At 46.0% G+C, this 21,671-nt stretch overlaps 1 protein-coding gene across 4 annotated transcripts in view; it reads left to right on the forward strand.

Annotated features, from left to right (window-relative positions):
• The window catches only part of RARB (retinoic acid receptor beta), a 436,317-nt gene that overhangs the window by 317,273 nt on the left and 97,373 nt on the right, over positions 1-21,671 (forward strand). For all 4 annotated transcript variants that reach the window (XM_017346749.3, XM_002716220.5, XM_008266071.4 and 1 more), the window contains exon 3: positions 16,510-16,651. In XM_017346749.3, coding sequence (XP_017202238.1) covers positions 16,510-16,651 — 142 coding nt within the window. The remainder of the gene's footprint in view (positions 1-16,509; positions 16,652-21,671) is intronic.

The raw sequence follows: 21,671 nt of genomic DNA on the forward strand, positions 1-21,671 counted from the left end.
TCTCTCTGGGACTGCATTGGCAGGAAGCTGGCATTAGGAGCCAGGAGTCAAACTCAGGCACTCCGACGTGGGATACAGGCATCCTAAGCAGAGTCTTAGCACTAGGCTGTGTACTTGCCTCTTTTTTGCATTTTAAATGTTCTGAAAAATTGTTTTTCAGTATAGTATGGCACATGAAAATGATATGAAATTCAAATTTCAGGGTTTAGCCATCAGGTTTTCTTAGAACACAGCCATGTCCCTGTGCCATCTTCCATTGCTCTCCCAAGTGCATTAGCAGGGAGCAGCCCATGAACTTAGTGCTGTCCATGGCTGCTCTTCCCAGCAGTGGTCACGGAGGGACTGTGTGATCCACAGCCTGAAGCATTTGTATTTGTTCCTCTGCAGAAGTCTGCTGGACCTGGATTGCTACCCGACGTGTAGTTCAGAAAACGAAGCTCTAACCAGTTTTTTGAAACCTCATTTACAAAATGTATAGACTTACATAAGAACGTGGGGGAACAAATAGGTTTGAAACACAAGTCCTCATTTTTGAAAGCAGGGAGGTTAAGAAACATGAAAATGAAAGCATACTTTTCTTTGGTGATGTTAGTAACTGAAAGAGAGATCATGGAAGTTAACAATGTGGTGCTTCACCCATCTGCCATATACTCAAAATATTCTCTTTGCCCCCTGAATAAGAATAAAAGTCAAAATTGTTCTCTTTTACTGTCAAATTGCAAGCATAAACTAAGCAGTGTCCCTGGATCTATTTGTGTTAACAATTAGGACTGTATGTGCGAGTGCAGTAACTGCGGGAAATGTGGCTACCTTGTCTAACTCGTTTGGAAAAGTGTCATTCTTTACTAAGAAATACTGTGCTTAATTAATTCTTGCTCCTGGGAGGTCAACTTGGGGCACTCATTATGGCCTTAATTGGTGATATAAATCCTGGGACCCTGGAGGAAAACGCATCGAGTGGTCAGTGGTCTCCAGCCTTTTGGACGAGTGTGCCCTGCCGCCTGCCTCCTCCCAGAAAGTGACAGCTTGTAGTTTTGATGGCTTTGGGCCTGGCCATACTGATAGGAGGTGTAAAGGCCAATGTGCAATAAGAAAAGAAATGGGCTGCCTTGCCCCGGTGTTGTGCATTAAACAGTGTGAGACGACCCGCTACCTTCTGACTGGGAGAAGTGTGTTTCTGCGAACTCCAGTTCCTCGTATTAAATTATGTTCATTACACAGCCCATCTGGAGTCTCCTGCCAGGCCAGAAATCATCGAACAGGCATTAGCAAAAGGAAGTTAAATGTAATTTTTTTTAATTGTATACTTTTCATTTCCATTTATTTTTTCCCTTTTATTGGAGAAACCAGATGGAAAGGAGAGCAGGACCCTCTGCCTCACTCTGGTTCCCTTCGGGACCGGAGGCAGCGCATCCCCGGCTGCCGCTCCCCTCACACGCTGGCTTGAGGTGATGATGGGGCTGTCTAGATTCCGGGGATAATTGCTGCCAAGGTCAGGAGTTCAGGGGGAAGCTCGCACTGGCTGGGTGCTGAGGTCCGGAGGGGGAAGCACAGCGCCGTGGCTGACTGTGGGCTTTCGCGAGGGCGGACGGCCACAAATTACACTTGACAGTGTGGAAGCGAAACATCAGTATCAGCGTGACGCAGTTCACTTTGGCACCCTGCTACCAATTTGGGTATTTTGCGGGCTTTTGATTGTCTGCAGAAAGGACCCATATTTGGGAGACTTTGGGCTCCCATCGGCTCTTTGCATCTCAACCGCAGCAGCCATGTCCACCAGAAAAGGTGGAGGGCTGAGGCTCCTGTTAGGAACATGATGAGCGTGTGTTCCCTTCTCCCGACACGTGGGGATCCCAAACACCGTCCCTGGAAGGCACGTGGAGAACAGGTCAGATCCGTGAAGTGGAACTCCCTGGGCAGCTGGACGCTTTGCCCACGGTCCCCATGCCAGGTAAAGGCAAGAAGGAACCTGCCCTCGCCCCTCTGCGCTTGTGTGTGGTGCTTCTTCAGCCACTCCACAGCCACAACAGAGGCAGCTTAGCCAAGGTCGTGGTCCCCGTAGGCAACCTCCCACCCGTCCGCATAAGGTATCTGCGGAAAGCCAGGCAGAGTTCTGGATCTGGTGCTGAATTTACAAGAAGCTCAAGAGTTGGGCCAAGTCTTCAACTCCATGAACGGCATGAGGGCAGTCCTGTGGGTATCACGTGCACGTTCCTGAGCGCGCATGCATGCATCAGTTCACACAACCTGCTGTCGAAGTTGCTGAGTGGGGAAGAGTTATTCTCAACTCAGGTGTTAATGACCTCCTTTACGGCAGTGTATGCGACAGTCCGGCAAGCGCGTGCACTTCCTGGTGATGGAGGTCAGGGGCAGGAGGGGCCTCGGGGCTCGTTCTGAAAGTCTGGGGATGAGCGTTTGTGTCCTGTGCACGGTGTTATTGCCATGCAGTTCCAGTCATTGAGCAGTAATTCATTATCTAAGCACACACGTTGTGCTGTAAAGGTTTTACTCGATTAGGATGAGGTTTGGACTGTGTGGGACGTACCTAGTGTGGTCTCCTCCAATTTCTCTTGCTTTATGTCACTCTTGAGGTTTGGAGGGGGGCGGAGGGAGGAAGGCTGGGCGTCCCCTCCTCTTTCACACGCAGTGGCTCTCTGGGGGGCTGCAGGGTGGTGGGCACCACCTGGTGTCTCTGATGCAGTCCAGGAAGAAGGGGCCCTGTCCTGCTTTCATTCTTGTTGGACAGGGTAATAGACGCACATTACAAACATAAATAGCGGCTCTACGTCTTCCCTTAGCAGCGTTCGCCTCCTCCACTGAACGGGTTCCTTTGGCTTTAAATCATAGACCCCAGGGCCTCCCTGTTCATCAGCGTGTGATGTGGTTTCGCCTGCACTCTCTGCTTTCAGCCAAACAGATAAGGTCTCCGCACAATTAAAAGTGAAAATCATCCGCCTGCTTTGCCGGTACACACACTGATACAATAGATTTTAAATTATTTATGTCTTGCACTTTTTTTTTTTCAATCTATAAATGAGGACACCTATCACGCAAAGGCTTGTCTGATACCCTAGCCTGCCCTCATGAAGATAACAAGATGAGAGGCATGATTCAGGTCGGCGTAATGTGGGAGCCCCGTGCGGACAAAAATTAAAAATGAAAAGCGATGATGTGCTGAGAGTTTGGGTAAGCAAGCTCCTAAAAGCCATTTGGAAACCAGAAATTGCAAATCGATTCAGACTCTCCTTCGGCGGGGCTCCTTGAAGTCCTCTGTGTTTGCTTGGCAGAGCAGAAGCGCCACTTTGGTGACCCCGCTTGGTGTGTTCACGGGGTCTCTTGGAGGGCTCGCTGGGGTGTCGTGCCCAGCCCTAGTGTGTCTCTGGCAGTCATCTGTGGTCTGAACCCAGTACACACAGGTGATGCTGAAAACAAATAGGAGTTAGTACACGGTGCCTTAACATCTTCTCTCTGTAGACACGTTCAGTCTCGAGTTACCAGGATAATGGGATTCATGTTTCTGGCCTGAGGGTGCTGTTGGTCCAGTCCCAAGGGGTTTGATAGAGCTGCTGCACCTGCTCTTAGCAGGAAGGGGACTTTTCAGCCTCCAGACTCCTGCAGTCCGGGGACAGTGCCGTGCCACAGAAATAAACCTGCTCCACTGTGTACGAGAGGCCGCCCAGACCTTTGATGGCTAAATGTTGTTGCACCGTGATTTATGGGGTCCAGCTCTTTTTCCTACACCTGCCTTCGGATATCTCCTAATTATTCATTTGAGAAAACGCTGGATAAAAATATCAATCCAGAAAACGTGTGTGTTCCGAGGAAGAAGGCCAACCATGTCTGAGGAAATCTTCAGTCCTGTTTGATCTAAAGGAAACAGTTCCCAGATTCCACACTCAGGCAGATGCGTAAGAGAGACTTAAGTGTTTTTGGATGAGTTCAAAACAAACACATCCTCCACAGTTATCTTCTTTGGCCTTCTGGAGAGCATGAGAAGGTACCTATAAATCCCACGGAACGGTTCTCTGAAGAGGGCAGAATCGGGGTGAAGCACCCCCAGGGCTCCCACATGCACCTTCCCGGCCCCTGGCACAGGGTCTGACACCCCATCTTCCGGAACAGGCTACAACATCAAGGCCCACCAGCCATGAACAAGCCGCCCTGGGCAGCAGAGAGCTTGGTGAAACAGATGGGAAGTAGCCACCGAAGAGAAAGATGTAATTTTGATACAGGAAATGGAACAGCACTCAAGATATATGTCTCGTCTGTCTAGAGCCAGCAATTTTGGAGAATGGAGCTAAGAGTTTAAAAATAAGAGCTCTGTCCGGGAAAATAAAACAAGTCCCCCTACATCTATTAGGCTGCCTTTAATTGAAAACTGGAGAACAATCTAACTAATTGGCGGGTGCCTCATATTCCCGGGACAGTTTTTCCCCTGCTCTCCAGTGTCGTCCAGAGGCTGCTCCTCTTTATGTCAACTGAAGTCAGGTGTGGAGTGGAAAAGCTGAGACGTAACACTTAAAAAATTAATTGGACACATTCTGCTAAAATTTCTCTTGCAAAATAGATTCAGAAAGTACAAAAGCTGCAGTCTTTGAAACAGCAGCAGGGCCAGGAGTGTATTTTTATATAGCACGGTGCTTAGGTGGAAGCCATAATGTGCTAATTGCAGACAAGTTCATTGTTGTTTAAAAGAATTCTGCCTTTTGCATTGGGGACCTATTTAATTTCAGATCTTGGCACCATGCTGACATAATATAGCTACTCTAATTTTAAAGATCAAGAAAGAAGAGCCTGTAGGTGGAATTTGAGCTTTTTTTTTTTTTTTTTTTTTTTTTTTTGCTAATTCAGAGTCAGAAAGAAGGGAGGTTGAGATAAATCATTAGATTAACATTACTGCCTGAATTTATGATATGTGAGTTGTACTTTGGGAAATGTAACTTGCTTTTTCCTTTAAGAATTTTGGTAGTCGATCCATTGATTGAATTTAGGGTTCTTTGCTGGCCTTTTCTTCCCTTTCCTTCTGCAAGCACTATCTACACAATATTTTGTGTTACAATTTTTTTTTTATTTTCAAAAGTGCACTTGCTCCATCACAAATATGATGAAGAGGCATCTTTGCCTGCAAGGTACTCCTGGGTTGAGGAAGAAAGACCCAGAGACCAAGCATTGTGCCATAGAGTGGGTATTATAAAAGTTTATGCTTGGCGAGAGGCTGACTCTTCTTGGGGACTGAGCAGGTGGGAACCAGAGCACAAGGTGGGGAAAGGATGCTGAGTCGCAGGGGTTGGCACGTGCAAAGGCACGGAGCAGAGGAGAGCCCCCGGGTACCCACATGGGTCTGAGCGAACATCTGAGCAACTGCCAGGGCTCAGACTGGCTCTGCAGGGTTTTGCTGATCTCCCTGCTTAGAGGTTGTGACTGGAAGAATGCTCTTGGCATGATCGGGCCAGAGCCTGGAGCCACCACAGTTTTTCCATACAAGGACAGAGTCCGTTTGGAGAACAGGAAGCTTCATCGGTATCCCCTCCGTGCACTCAGTGTGATTTTTGCACTGTCAGAGCAGTGTTTGTGGTGAGGAGAAGCAGAGGCACATCCAATAAATCCCCGTTATTTTCCAGTTGTCAGACTCTTGAAGACTTAAATGGACACGGCTGGCTGCCTTCCCTTCTCCTGGCCTCGCATCCGCTGTGACTTCTACCCTTCTACTTCAAGTTCGGACATAGTCGTTCACATAGCAAATAAGTGAGAACAATATGAGTAAAAAGATCCCAAAGTGGCCCTGAAAATTAAATAAATTTGAAAAAAGACGTGTAATTGTGGACAAGCATATTTTTTCTGTACTAATTTGGGAACGTAATGTCATAAAACAATACAAGTACATCATAATTATCGGTGTCTGTGAAAGGGCATGAATCATGTAATATGCAGGGTTGCCATGGTGATGTGCATTGTCATCACCACTGTGTTAGGGTAGAGCAGAGGCCTGGCTCTGTGGATGGTGAAAATACTGCATTCCAGACTTCTAAGAGAGATGTTAAAGGCCTGCTCCTCCGTGAAGAGTTGACGTATATTTGAGCCTGTTTTCTCTCTCTCTTCTGCTTACCTTCCACCCTCCCCCCCGCCCCTTTCCCATTTCAATGCAAAGGAGAATTTTTCATTTAGGTCCAGATGAGGTTTAGTAATTAATGTGCAAAGCAGCTGGGGTCTGCTAGCTCCTGGGCCGTAGCTGAGGAGCTATTTTGGTGCCTTTGCTCAGTCGAATAATTGAGAATTTAAAAACTTCAGATTCATTGGCTTCCTGCCCTGTTATATTTAGAGTAATCCTGATAATAAATCGGTAACTATGGGTTTCACCATGGAAGGGCACAGAGTAACTGACCCAAGTAATCTAGAAAACAGATGTCTTTAGTTGGCTTAAAGTACATTCTCAAGGCCAGCGTTAAAGAAAGCTATCTCCCATTTTTACAGATTTTTCCCCAGTTATGCAGTGTTTCTCCTTACCTCGTCTTAACTCAGACTCTTGAGCAGACTTGAGAGGATTCCCGAGGTATCATATGTATAATATTTAGCGTGCGGCACAGAAATTCTTTGGCTAATTGGTTAACGGCTCTGCCTTGCAATCTTTCCCTTCTTATTCTACCTTTCATTTCACTCTCTCTCAGCTGAGGGTCTGAGACCCCCAGGAGGGCTGCCAGTTAGGGCGTCCTTGGGAATACCGTGCCTGCATGGGTGTGCTATTTGGAAGGAAACTCTGTGTCCTCCTCACTCCTCCGTTCCTCCCACCACCACCAATGTCTTCCCATCCATGCAGAGAGTCAAGCCCAATTGTAAATCACAAAATCTCTCCTTGGAAGGCTTTCCTTTGCTGAGGTGGTGGAATTTCGTAGTGCTCCCCACAAGGGACACCGTGGAGGGTGGGTGTGATTGTGCACTACTTAATTCTGTCTGGTCCGCAGTCTCTAACCCGCCCCGGGGTCAACCAGAGGAGAAGAGAGACCCTCCAAGACTTGTCTACATTTTCACAAAGGAAAAAGGCTTGCAGACGTTTGCTGCCCGTGCCATTCTTGAGCCAGGACCGGCTATGTCATCTGCAAGACCCTGTGCAAAAATGGAAACACTTGCCTCTTGATCAAAAGTTCTAGAGAGTGTCCAGCCGGGGACAGCAGAACAGTAAGCCAAGTGAGGACCCTTTTAAGAGTGAGAGGTCCTGTGAAAATGCCAACCAGGAAGCTGGCCTGCCCAGAGCAAACCACTTTGTGAGAGGAGCCAGTTTAAAACCAACGGTGTTTACTTGCCTTACGAAATGCTCTCCCCAAAAGGTCTCTTTGGAGATGGTGGGCCGCAAAACCTGACGCATTTGCTACCTACCAATTAGAACGGGGTGATGGCAGCCAGACCTGTGTGACGCCCGGTCATTTTCAAAAGTTATTTTAGCCAAGGTCGTGTTTTAGAAATACAAAAAGACATTTTTTTTCCACCTAAATTAAAAGATACTTTATCCATGCAATCTCTCCGTACTGTGGGTTTCCAGTTTGTATTACCCAGTAGCAGCTCTCCCCTGGATCAAGGTCCTGTGCAATAAACGACTGAGCTGAAGTTCTTGGCTCTCTGCCCCTCCTTGAGCCGTCCCAGTTTTGGAAGTTTAGAGCCTGATCGCTGGTGATGGGAGTTCAGGTTCGCGGTTAAGAACACGTACCACTTTTTCATCGGTGTTCCTGGGGCGTTTTAATTAATTGAGGATTAGAAGGATTGAGAAGCACGGCTTCTGGGTCTCACGGGGGTTGAACTCTCAGGGGTTCGTCTGACAACGTTTGGGAAAATGCTCTTTTGGGAAGAGATGATGTTTTTGCTAGATTGGTAATCACTGCCCAGGCGTCTCTCAAAACAGGAGCTCATCTTGCTAACCTAGGCAGGAGCTGGTGTGCACACGAAGCTTCTGGACCAGGGAGTTGAGAGAAGGCTCACGTAGAAATCCTCAATCGGGTTCAGGCAAGAGGCACTGTGGACTGGGGGGCTTCAGGACTACAGAGCGGTTGAATCCAAACGGCGCTGTTGCCATTCTCTCATCGTCACTAAATTCCCAAACCCAAGACTCTGTCCTGCTGGGGAATTATTTGTTTTCCTTCTTTTCTTTGCTTTTTTTTTTTTTTTTTAAACACTGAGCCTCTCCCCTTCAGGACCACTCAGCTTTCCCGTTTGCATTGGGAACTCTGCACTGTTGTCCTCGTGTGGCCCAGTGCTTTGCCGCCTCTGCAAGCTGGCGTGGTCTGTGCCAAGTGCACTCAGTCCGTGCCCACCTCCCCTGCTCAGAAGGAAACCTGTGTCATCAAAACACTGGGCTGTTTTTCTACTTTCTCCCTCCCTCTCACCCATTGTCTTTCAGTGGGGTGAAAAGGTCTTCACTTTTCTCTCTCCCCTCTCCCCACCCAAATCTTACTATTAATAACTTTTCAACGTTGTCACGCATAGACTTCCACTGGACTCCGGAGGGTGTTTTTTGTTTGTTTAAGGCAACGTGTTTCCTGGTCTGAAAACCATGTTTCCCAAAGTGGCCACGATGGGATTATTCCACGCTCCCCTCCTATCTTTACTGCTGCCTGGAAGTGGGAATCGGCTGTGAGGCTGTGGGGTTGTGGTGCACAGCGACCCCCACCCGCCTGGGACAGTCGCCGCTTTAGGTTTTGCTGGAGCCGGGATGGAATCTTTTCCTTACAGTGACCAAGAAGGAAAGCCATGAAGGAAACTCCACACTTTCCTTGCCTTCTTTCACCCTGGAAGGAGAGATTACCCTTTTGAACTTTGCATGGGATAGAAATTAACTCTGTAGCAGCCAAGTTCCAATAAATGAGATTCCCACACTGCTTTTTGGATGAATTTCTCCTGACCCAATGCTTCTTATGACTAAATATGGTACCAAATTGCCTTTTATAAAAAAAAGACAACATTCTTTATTTAGTGCCTTTCTTCAATCGTGACGTGTTCTGTGCGTGTTAAACCTGATGTAAATGGCTCTATAGCTAAAAGACGGCTTCCACGGCAAACAGTGTAGTGTGAATTCTCACCAAGAGTTTTAGGATTCAATGTGAGTTAGTAGATTTTACCATTATTTCAGAAAGCAGGGATGCTGTGGCTACATTGCTGCCCACACCATGGGCATGCCCAACATACTAGGTATTTGTATTGATACCCAGAACTCAGTGTCTACTGTAGTATGTGTTAAATAAGATCTTGTCGGTGCGGAGCAGCTTTGTGGGCAACCCTGGGAGAATGTAACTCTCACCCTCCCCACTCCTAGAAGAGCACCTTGTCTCCCTGGTAATGTTTGCCATCCTTCAAGTTCTTCCTCAGTCTGAACATCAACCCCATCTCCAGCTGTCCCTCACACACACGTACTCCATTCACACCTGTCTGCCTGGTCTGCTTTCTGTTCCCTGCACCCCTTCACCCCTTACCTTGCTTACCCAAAGTACTCTTTCTGGATGATCCAGAAGCCTGCAATTCAAGTCCAACGCTTTCATTAGAGCTAGGATCAGTGGCCAGTTCAGTAAGGCCTTTGAATTCCTATGGCCTTGATTTATTCAGTAAATATTCTATGTGTGCCTACTATGCACAAGGCACTTTTTCACCATCCATTTCCATTAAAGTTTTTATCACACTGCTTGGTGCCAAATGCTACATTAGTATTCACTAATGAATACTAATTTTTTTTCTTTTATTTATTTGAAAGGCAGAGTTACAGAGAAAGGAAGAGAGACAGAAGAGAGATTTTTCATCCACTGGTTCATTCCCCAAATTGCCATAATGGCTGGGGCTTGGCCAGGCCAAAGCCAGGAGCCAGGAGCTTCTTCTGGGTCTCCCACTTGTGTACAGGGACCCAAGGACTTGGGCCATCTTCTGTTGCTTTTCCAGGTACATTAACAGGGAACTGGATCGGAAATGGAATAGCTGGGTCTTGAACAGGCACCCATATGGAATGCCAGTGTCACAGGTTTAGGCTTTTTTTTTTTTTTAAGATTTATTTATTTATTTGAAAGTCAGAGTTACACAGAGAGGCAGAGAGAGAGAAAGAGGTCTATCCAATGGTTCACTCCCCAACTGGATGCAACAGCCAGAGATGCGTCGATCTGAAGCCAGGAGCCAGGAGCTTCTTCCGGGTCTCCCACGTGGGTGCAGGGGCCCAAGGACTTGGGCCATCTTCTACTTCTTTCCCAGGCCATAGCAGAGAGCTGGATCAGAAGAGGAGCAGCCAGGACTAGAACCGGCGTCCATAAGGAATGCTGGTGCTTCGGGCCGGGGCATTAACCCACTGCGCCACAGCGCCGGCCCCAACAGATTTAGGCTTAACCTGCTACACCACAGCACTTGCCCCGACTTATCACTTCTTATACATGGAGAAAGGATTGGGATCGTGCCTTACACATCCCCGTGTGCCTCAACATAGACAGCCTACCACGTCCAGTCGAATTAATTGACGTTCTGTGAATGAATTGATAAGGGAATGAGAAAATGCAGAGATGACCTTTGGAATCATGACGTTGTCCATTACGGTATTGTTCAGAGATCCAGAACACTCTTCGTCCTACCTGAAAATATTTAAACACAGAACGTGTATGGGAAATGACCCAGAAGAAAGCTTTGAGAAAAGAGATTTTGTGAATAGCAATAGCTACTATTCACTGGGCCATATACCTCAGTTTTGTATTAATACTTTACATGCTATTTCCTCATTACAGACAAACAGTGATCCCCTGTGAGGTAGGGACTTTTATAATCCCCTTTTTACAGACGAGCAAGGTAAGACCTTAGCTTAACTCATGGTCACACTCATGATCACACAGATATTAGCTGGCAAAGTCAGAGTTTAAATCGGCATGTGCCTGAACTAAAGCCTAATCATCTTTTATCCTCAAGATTTATTTATTTTTTATATATAGTTACAGAGACATATGGGGGAGTGGAGAGAGACAGAGACAGAGAGACAGAGAGAGAGATCGATCTTCAGTCTGTTGGTTCACTCCCCAAATGGCTGCAGCAGCCAGGGCTGGACCAGGCCAATGCCAGGAGCCTGGAACTCCATACAGGTTTCCCACACGGGTGGCAGGGGCCCACGCACCTGGGATATCTTCCTTTGCTTCTCCATGTGTATTAGCAGGGAGCTGGATTGAAAGTGTATCCAGAATTGAAAGTGGCACTTGTACGGGATGCCGGCCTTGCAGGTGGCAGCTTAACCCACTGTGCCACAACCTCGGCCTCTAGAGCCGAATTATCTTAATCACTAGAAAAATAGCTAAACCAACAAAAATCACTCTCTGTGGGAAACAGCAGGAAATATTGTTATGATAACATCTGAAAACTGGAAGATGAAACAGGGTCCTTGTTTGGGGAAAAAGTCTAGAGCAATGATTTAGAGAAAAGTGGCCTTGCTTAATCCCATGTCTTCATGTGAAGAAGAGAGAGAGGAGCTACTCCATGCCCTTTGTAGATGTGGGATCTACAGCTAGTCCCACAGGGGAATTATGAACAGTAGGAATTTATCTAAAAGACGTATTTGGATATAGAAAATTCAGTTATCTTTTGACTTAGCATTGTTTCTGCACTATAGATCAGAGGGGATGAGTTGAAACAGTGGTGCTTGATACTGTCCAGGTGAGGAAGAATTGATCTGAGTATGATATGGGAATTCCATTAGTATTGCTAATACGTGAATCACGTGGCTCAAACGTGCATGTTGGCCATCTCCACCATATAGGTTTCATTTTTTCCTTTTTGGTTGGACCCCAGTTCTTTGATAGCAAAAATGGAACAGTATGAGGTAAAAGAGGTTGCAAAACCCATTGTTAAAAAACACCCAACTCGGTTTGTGATGCAGATCCATCTTCTTGATGTAGGTGGTAAATTGGATCATTGGCCCTGATTATCACAAACAGAAGAAAATATAGTTAATGAAGAGAAGTCATAATTAACCAACGGAAGTCATGATTACCCAACAGAAGCTATGATTAACTACAAAACTCACCATTAACTTGTACAAGTCTCTGCTAACCAAGAGAGGTCCAATTTACCACCCTGATTATGCCTCAGATAGTGGTCTTCCATGAACTTGAGCCAAATCTGGCTGTTCAGTGACTTAAGTAAAGGCAGTATCATCCTCCAGGGATGTGTTCAATTTTGAGGAACATTTTGAAGGCAAAGATATAACAAATCCAGGATTATGGCCCTGGCTCTGGTTTTAGCTTCACCATTCATTAATTCAGTCAGTGATTATTTATCAAATATTTACTATGTGTTCCAGCCCTGGGGACCCAGCTGGTATGAACAGTACAATTTTGTAGCAATTGGAAAACTGAAATACTTCCCCACCAGTTGGTGAAAAATCACTTCCTTGAGTTTGTCCCTCCCACCATCCAAGTCTACTTTCCTGGTTCCAGGGAAGCAGATTTAGGCACTTCCTGGGGTTGCCTTGGCCCTACCCACTTGTCTGCTCTCGTTTATGGAGCCAACCTCCGTGTTCATCTTTCTCCCCTGTTTAGGAGTCATGCATCCCATCCAGGAAGATGGCACCATGCCCACTAGGCTCCTGAACTGTGACCTGTGGCTGTATACTGGCTTTCCCCCCGATGTCAGCCACGTAACCTCTGAGGCAGACAGGGCTGTTGATGAATACTTTAAATATCATCCTTGAGCTGATGTAAAGTAGAAATAAAAGCAAAACACCAAGGTTGCCTGGAAGACAAAGCATTTGTTTGTGCTTAGATCAGATGGCAAAGGTTTCTTGGATGAGGTGACTGCGTGGAAGCTACGTAAGTTTGCTGGGAAAAGGAAGTTTCAATAACGTGAAAGAGTAGAGTTGTGGCAGCAGGATCCCTGGTCCTGGTGTTAAAAAACGAAAGTTTCTGCCCCCAGCACTTGGACAGCATGGTGGCATTCTACCTTCAAGTGAGCATGGATACCCACCCGAAGTCCTGCACAGAGCAGCTGGAATAATTCAGTTCTAAGAGTCACATAGGCAGCAGCTGAATTCTCTCTCGTTGGTGTCCTGGAAGCTTCAGGTCCGTCTCAGGCATCGTTGTTTCGCCTGTGCAGGTGCAGGGTTTTTCTTTCCGTAGTCGTCAAAGCCCACCTCCTCCCTGGCCATGTCCTTTGCACACAGAAACTCCCTCATCTTCACTCTCCAGCCACCCCAACCCATCACTCCTTGGCATAGGGCCACAGCTGGACTCCCAGGAACTTAGAGCTGGCCAGCACCTTGCAGAGGTGAGAGAGCGTAGCCCCGACAGGGTTGAGATCTACTCAAGGCCTCGCAGTGGTAATGAGGACGCGGCTGCGTGGGGCTCAGGTCCCAGGCCAGTTCTCTTCCTCCTTCCCCGCGGCCTGCTCCTGCAAATGAGCCCAAACTCTTCCTTTTTATAGGCTCAGCTTTTCAGTCTTCTCTCCTCCAGGAGTGTCCACCTGCCTACTGGCTTCAGATGCAGCTAGCACTTCCAAAGCCCATTTTCATATCAGGCAAGTTTTGGGTTGCAGTTTTGTTGCCCAAAGCTTGTGGTTCCTGATTCCAGGGGGGACGGAACTGTGGCTTTGAATCGCATCGCCTAGCATGGTAAGAAGCTTGTTTCTTCTCTCTGGACTCCTCAGAAAGTCTCAAGTCCATGCTGATGTGTGTCTGTCACGCTTGCTCAGCTCCATGTTCGGCAGGAGTGAGGAGGCCAGGGGCTCCATGCCTTCCTCAGATCCAGTATCCAGTGAGAGTGAAAGAACAGCTGATTATTTTATTATCTGACTTTCTTGTATTTGTTTTATGAGCGCCTTCTAATGTTGACAGTTGGTGCTGGTTTTTCAACTAAGTCAGAGATGAAAGGTTTCTATTTTAAATAATGGCAAAAATAAAGGGAAGAGTTAGCTAAATTAAAAATATTAAGGAAATAAAATTAGGGGCTATGGGGATAGGCCCCTTTCCCCTCCCCCCACCCCTCCCACACACTTGTTCCTCAAAGCAGTGGTCTACAAGGGAGCAAGGTTTATGTACCATTTCATAATAGCAACCGAGTGGAAGGAGGATTTGTGTGATGCAAACTTCTGTTTGGTTTACCCAACCCACATATAAAAATACCGCATAGCATATATTGTAGTCAGCAAGTATTCTACCATGGTGGAAATGATTTACTGAAACTTAGACCTTCTCCTGAAATCCAGCCAAAAATCTGATTTGGAAAACCAAGAAGTCCTATTTAGTTTCTGCCGTCATTGTTACTGACCCATACTGACTGGGTAATTAGTGACATATAAAGTTCTCTAATTCTCTCTTCTTCTTTCTTTCGTGCATCATGAGATTGTTTTTCCTTCCTCCATGGTCACTCACTAAGAATTTGCTGAACTGAATATTTGGTTTTTAATAAACAGAGGCGGTCACCTCTGTGCATACCTCGCTTTCTTCACACGAGCGGGAAAGACCGTACCTGCCGCTCTGTCGCTGTCTCTGGGCAGAAGAACTGTGGAGATTGCTGGAAGTTGAGTTTGTACATCTGACTGCAAGCGTGGCCTGTAGGGACTTTTTTTGTAGGGCAGATATGTTTTGAAGTGACCACTCTGCACAGATTCTGTTAGGGTTTTGGAGGGTGTATAACCTGTTATTTTAGGTTCTGAGCATATTTGTAGCCTCAGAGGTACAAAAATAAACTGTGTTTTCTTGGAAAATGCATGTGTATGGGATATGTGACAGGAGTGCCAACCTTAAACAAGATTTCCAGGCGCTTACAGTTGAACTGTGCCAGTAAAAATATGTTTATTTAGACATTAAAATCCTAGGGTGCCCACGTAAATATCCTAAACAATATGTGCTACATAGGCTTTTTTTGCTAATGCATCTCAGCTCTAAATGTTTTTGGTTCTGCCCCCTGTAGTGTTAATGTACTTCAGGGAAAGTTGAACTCAGATGGTTGGGTGGTATTTTCTGTTCAGCACTCTCAGCGGTGTGTTTCTTACATTCGAGGGAATTGTTTTTCATGGAAATATAAGTCACATCACAACCAATAAGGTGAAGCTCCTTGGTTTCCATACTTATAACCTCAGAGAGGTTCTCACTGGGCAATTACAAGATGGAAGAGACAGCAGGTACACCCTGCACCACCCACTGTATTTGGTAAGCACCCCCGCATTATCCATTGTCTGCAAAGCTGTATGGTTAGAGATGTGAGGAACCAGCAGAAGGCTGGGGCCCTCGGTCACTAAACCTAAAGTCCGCTGTGTTTTATCAGTGTTTCACAACTGGAATGGATTACTTCTTGTATAAAAATATACTTCTCAGACAGCTGAAAAAAGCGAATGCAAATATTCATTCAGTACATGTGCAAAATTTAACTCGTTAGTGAGAACAGTTGGTTGACAAAGCTGGTTCGGAGGAGGATATGAAAAAAGTAGGGAGGAAAGAAGGAAGGAAGCAAGTAAGGAAAAGAGGGAAGTGGTGACGGGGAAAAAATGCACGAGTAATATTGCAAAGTTGGATACAAAGCTGGTTACCATCCTGAGATGCAATTGAACAGTTGTCTTTGGGACTGCTTCTCATCTGGGCGGAAATACCTTGCACCCACAAAGATTATTTGTAACGACCATTCTTCTCCAGTCTCTGCACAGTTTCAGTCCCATTGCTGGTAAGTAGTAAGTCAAACCAAGGTACCTGTCCTGAGAGAGTCACGTGACCCTATTGTAGACTCATCAGTCCACACCGTGGTACAGAGCTTCCCCATCCAACTTTCTACTGTTCTGGCAGCTGACTGTATATGTTCTGTCCAGCATGGCAGCCGCTGGTCATGGGTGGCTGTTGACCATTTGAAGTATAGCTAATGCTGCTTAGGAACTGAATTTTTAATTTTATCTAATGTTTTATTAATTTTGATCTAGACAGCTGCCCGGGCTACCATATAAGACAGCGAAGCACTCACGTGCCACTGAATGAGCAGAGTCTTTTTTTACCTTGGTTCTGACTTTGGATAATGTTTTTCTTAACACCTTGTCAATTAAATCATGTTTTCAGCGTCATCACAGGAGCTAAGTATGTAACCAACTCAGAGAAGACTCCTTTGAAAGACCTGATTCTTGTGGGAATCGAACAGTTTCTTTTGCAAGTGGGTATTTCTGATCTTAGGCTTCTTGGTAATGTGCTTACCTGAAATCATCGTGCAGCCAGCGAGGCCGTTAGGAGGCTGAGCCTGTTTGGAGGGAGCCCAGCTCCACCTGATGTTTTCCAAGCGAATCAGCTTGGTATTAATTTTCCTTTAGCAAGATAATAACAGTCATGTCTCATTTTTGATTAAAAGGGGCTTTTGGGTTGACAACAAAGGGAGAGCTATTAGTATTTCAGGAGGATTGCAAGGTCTGAATTAAGAAACTTTGTTGCTGCCATCACTTCGTTATTCACAGAGAGCAGGCAATATGCATTGATAAGATTGGCTTGGATGTCTCTGGAAGCTGGGTTGTTTTACTTAGTTTTCTCATCTTCTTGCTTGCTTGCAGGGGTTTTTCCGCAGAAGTATTCAGAAGAACATGATTTACACTTGTCACCGAGATAAGAACTGTGTTATTAATAAAGTCACCAGGAATCGATGCCAGTACTGTCGGCTCCAGAAGTGCTTTGAAGTGGGAATGTCCAAAGAATGTAAGTGGAGTCTCGACAAGACGTTTCCCTTGTTTGCCTTATCTATAGATGTATTTGCTCAGCTTCCAAAATCAAACTGTGGAGGACGCCAGCATGTGGAATTCAGACATGACAGTAACGACCTATTGCTGGGGGCGGGTGTGAACAGAGATGCCATGAAAATGGAATCACTGGAGATTTATTTAAAAAAAAAATTAACTGAGTGACGGTTGGTGCAAAGGTGGCCCCTGGGTGTCGTGGATGCACAGACGATCCTAAGTCACTGCGTATTCTGGGACTGTTAGGAACCCAAGCGTGTCACATAGCTGCTTGGTGACTGTATTCCGCATCCTGACAGTGAGAATCAGGATCTTTGCCTGTATGTGTGGATAAGTTGATGCAAGAGGCACAACTGTGAACCTTGCTTCTTGTTCACCCTTTTCTAGTGGGGTTGGACCAAATAACTTTCCTTGAGGAAGCAACATTTTGAAGTTTGGAGAATTGGCAAACCTGCCTGAGCTTGTCTTCTCCAAGTCCCATCTTCCAAACAGCAATACATTTTATTAATGCCAAAGAGAACATCTTAGTAAGTTAGAAGTTGGTTAATGGTCCACCAACACCTGATAATGAGGAATTGAAATATGCATTCTTTCATAAAGACAGAAAATCATTATTGATCTCTTGTTGGCTCCAGCAGACCCCAGGAACTCAGAGGGGTGGGTGTCAGGTGAAGCACTTATGGGATTGCTGCTTTTTCATCACCTATGACTTGGGGATTTGGTGAGGGCCACTCTGTGTGTGAGACTGTGTAGGGATTCCGGAGGGCCATTGCCCTCCAAGAGCATGGGACAAAAATTCAGGCAAGCCAGCTGTGATCCAACAGTGGCATGGGAAGAATTATGTTATGACTCAGGGGCTCTCAGATTTGCAACTGGGAAATGTGGCCCTAGCAGAAGACTGGCTGAGGAGGGCAAGCCACCGGAGCCAAGCAGCCTTGCCCTGGGCGTGCTCAGGTGGGAGCCTGGCTTTCTGCCTGCATCTCGTTCTTAGGGTGTGCCTGTTTCATGGTAACCCACACCCCTACCTTTCCTAACTGTTCTTAGATTTTAGCTAGCTTCTACACCTCAAAACTTCAGGGTTGGAATCAACTCTGCTAACTCAAGACCGTCCGTGTGCTCATCCCTTAGAGGTGTGAACATGTCACCTAGGTCCATCTACGATGAGGGAACCAAGACTCACACATACAGAATTTGGAGACCAGAGCACTGTCCTTTCCCCTGTGTGTGAACAAGGCCTCCCACAACCATGGTCCAAAGCCAAAGGCAGTCAAGCTGTTGGACAAAGACAGAAAGCAGGTCCTTATTGGCATCACTGTGTTTCTAAATCTGCCAGCCCTGCGAAACTGCATTGGCCAAAGGGTGTTTTGTTCTATTTGTCAAGAAGTGTCCTTTCTGAAGGTCTTGGAAGTTGGGGTCCTGTTTATAAGTAGGGTGCTCAGGACAGACACGGACAAAGTCATCACACTGTGTACCCTCCCTGCAGGGAGAGCCTTTCTCCCCTGGGGGATTCTATGTGTAGATGATAAGTCGTCTGACCACATTTCATCCAGTTCCCTTTGATCTTTCCAAACTTCAGAGCTATTGCATTGCTCGAAATAAAAGAAAAAAAAAAAAAAAACGCGGAGATTGGGCGCTGGCATTTGCTTGGGCCCCAAATCCTGCCTACCACCGTGGAGAAAGGCAGGATGACCTGAGAGAGCCAGAGTCTTTGTACGTGAGACTCACGAGACGGTCAACTCATGCCCACGTTCTGTAGACGTGGCTGTCCTGCTGCCTGTCTGTGGGAGAATTTCGGTTCAGGCTGAAATTATAAATGAGTAAGCCAGATGTGGACACAGGGAAGATCGGTACTTTTGCACTTATTTTGTGTGGGCCGGAGACCCGTTTCCTGCTTACATTACTTAAACCCCATATCCTGCTGCTCTGCAAAAACTGGCAGCTTGGTTGGCAATTAAAAAAAATAATGTTTACACCCACAGGAAAAATCTAGCTTCAGCCCTCAAGGAACTTATCACTTTAATTAGATTTAAAATATAGAAATGGGAAGAAAATGGGTTCATTATGTCCAAGTATACAAAAATAAATATATTTTTCTTAGAAGGAAATTGAAGAGGAAGAAATAAACACTTGGTATATAGGGACTGAGAGTCTAATAGAATATTTTAGAAGTTGAAACAGAAGGAAGCGGGCAAATATGAGAGTCAATAACCAATTATACCACCGTGTATGCATCTGAAACGAACCCAAGAATAATAGATACTTGTTGAATGTTAGAACTGAAAAGGGATCTTAGAGATTGATTTTCACTTGCCTCTCTCGTTTGACGTCCGAGTACTCTAGGACCCAGAAAGATGAAACGGTTTTCCCAGTGATCCCTGGCTTGCCGGAAGGCAGAATGAAAGCTAAGTTCAAGTCTGCCACTTCCCCTTGCCATGTTTTCTCGCTTTCTCTACAGCAGCAAGATGAGCAAGATTTACACTTAGTTTTAGCCATAGGACATGTTACTGCGTTCGGCTGTGCTGGGCCCCTTAGCTGCAAGTGACAGAGAACCCAGCTCAAACTGGGTTGTGCTGAAAAATCGACACACGTCCCTGAAAAGTCCAGAGTCACTCGCATGGGACTCAGGGTGCCTGCTTGTTTTCAAGGCGTTGTCTCTCACCTGTGTTTCTCACTGCTTTGGCTTTGTTCTTAGAAAGATTTTCTCTGGGCCGGCACCACGGCTCAATAGGCTAATCCTCTGCCTTGCGGCGCAGGCACACGGGGTTCTAGTCCCGGTTGGGGCGCCGGATTCTGTACTGGTTGCCCCTCTTCCAAGCCAGCTCTCTGCTCTGGCCCGGGAGTGCAGTGGAGGATGGCCCAAGTGCTTGGGCCCTGCACCCCATGGGAGACCAGGAGAAGCACCTGGCTCCTGCCTTCGGATCAGTGCAGTGTGCTGGCCACAGCACGCTGGCCATGGCGGCCATTGGAGGGTGAACCAACGGCAAAGGAAGACCTTTCTCTCTGTCTCTCTCTCTCACTGTCCACTCTGCCTGTCAAAAAAATAAATAAAAATAAAAATAAAAATAAAAAAGATTTTCTCTGTGTCTAACAAAGATGGCTCCCAACAGCTCTAGGCCAATAGCTGACTCTGCGAAAGGAGAGGAGACACTTAGATCTCAATTAGTTGGCCTGACTTGGGTTGTGCACCCCTCTTTGGACACACTGCTTTGCCAAGGGGATAGAATGTTGGCGCTGGCTAGGTGTGGATTCTGTGTCAATCCCAAGAGCTTGGCAGGCCAGAAATCTAGAATAGTACTCCTCCATGTGGAATGAGACAGACAGAAATGACCCCTTGTTTCCAGTGATGGGTGGAGCCCCACAGGGCTGTTCCCAATGCATTCTTCATTCTTTATGCTGGAGTAGGAGCGAGGGAAGATAAGACCAAGGAAATCTAACACTCAGGTTATAGTGATAGATAAGGAGGCAGGTTGTTTTCTGAGAGCCAGGTATTGCCCTAACCACCGTTAATGCTCTATCCTAGTGGTCCTCACACAACCCAGGAGACGAGGTCATTGCAAACTGGCCGCTTTTTGCTAGTGTCGAAGCTGAGTCATGCAAAGGTTAGCTAACTTACCCAAGGAAACACAGTCAGAAAGAGACAGGGCACCAAATAGTTTGATTATAAAGTCTGTTCTCGAACTGGAATATATACTGCATGCCATAAAAAGCCGCTTTTAATACTCAGTTCCCTTTTCTACTCTATTTTACTGCCAGTGGTTAATAAAACAATAACCACGTTCCTTGCTGTATATTAGAGTTGTATTCCCTAGAAAATCATGTGCAAATTTAATTTTTATAGATCACATTTGACTTTAAATGTGTAAGGGGATTTACTAGTAAAAGAAATCCTTTAATGTGGCGGACCAGAAAAGTATGATTATTTCTTCATTCTTCTGGTTTGTGAATGCTGGTGGGTGTGCCTTCTGTTCCGAAAAGGCTTTGTGGGAGGAGCAAACTTTTCTGCACAAGAATAGCTTTCTGTTGGCGTTGAATTTGAAAGTGGGAATGGCAAATGAAAAAAAATAATTTTTAGCAGCAGTCTAAGTGTTACAAAACTTTTTGAAGAATTGGAGAAAGAAGCAAAGGAAGCAGAGTGACCCACAGTTGAGTGATGGGTCTCGGCTGGTGTGGCGGGAGACATGTAGTGATATCAACACTGGAAAGCACATGGCAAAGCCCTGAAATGAAAGAGAAACAACCAATGAAAGCATTAAATTTGGGATTGCAAAAGATGTCCAGACAAGCTTGTGGTATAGATGAACAGCTAATTGTCCATGACCAGCCGAGGTTTAACGTAATGCTCCTTAGAAAGCCTGGCCATTTGCATTTGAGTCAGTTAGGGAAGTCAAAATGAGTAACGCGAGTACTTAAGAAATATTTACAAAGATATTTTTAGCCTTGTGGCTCCCATGATCTGAATCTTGATTACTCGACTCTGCCTTCATAACAAAGAAGTTATATAGAAAATATATAAAGAATATATATATAAAGAATATATATATAATATATATAAAGAAGTTATATAGCAAATATATAAGCAAACAGAATTGGTCATATTCCAATAAAACTTTATTGACAAACACAGAAGAAGGGCCCATAGGCATTGGTTTGCCCACCCGTGGTTCACCAAGTCACCAGGTGTCCACTTACAGCTCCCCGCATCGGGACTCACCTCCCATCAGTAGACACCCCAGCCACGCTGGACCATGCTCAGCCATGGGCTTCATACCTCCTCTTTTTTTTTTTTTTTTTTTTTTTTTGACAGGCAGAGTGGACAGTGAGAGAGAGAGAGAGACAGAGAGAAAGGTCTTCCTTTGCCGTTGGTTCACCCTGCAATGGCCACTGCGGCCAGCGCACCGCGCTGATCCGATGGCAGGAGCCAGGTGCTTCTCCTGGTCTCCCATGGGGTGCAGGGCCCAAGCACTTGGGCCATCCTCCACTGC

The sequence above is a fragment of the Oryctolagus cuniculus genome, chromosome 4, assembly GCF_964237555.1.
Source record: "Oryctolagus cuniculus chromosome 4, mOryCun1.1, whole genome shotgun sequence".
In the NCBI taxonomy this organism is placed as follows: Eukaryota; Metazoa; Chordata; class Mammalia; order Lagomorpha; family Leporidae; genus Oryctolagus; species Oryctolagus cuniculus.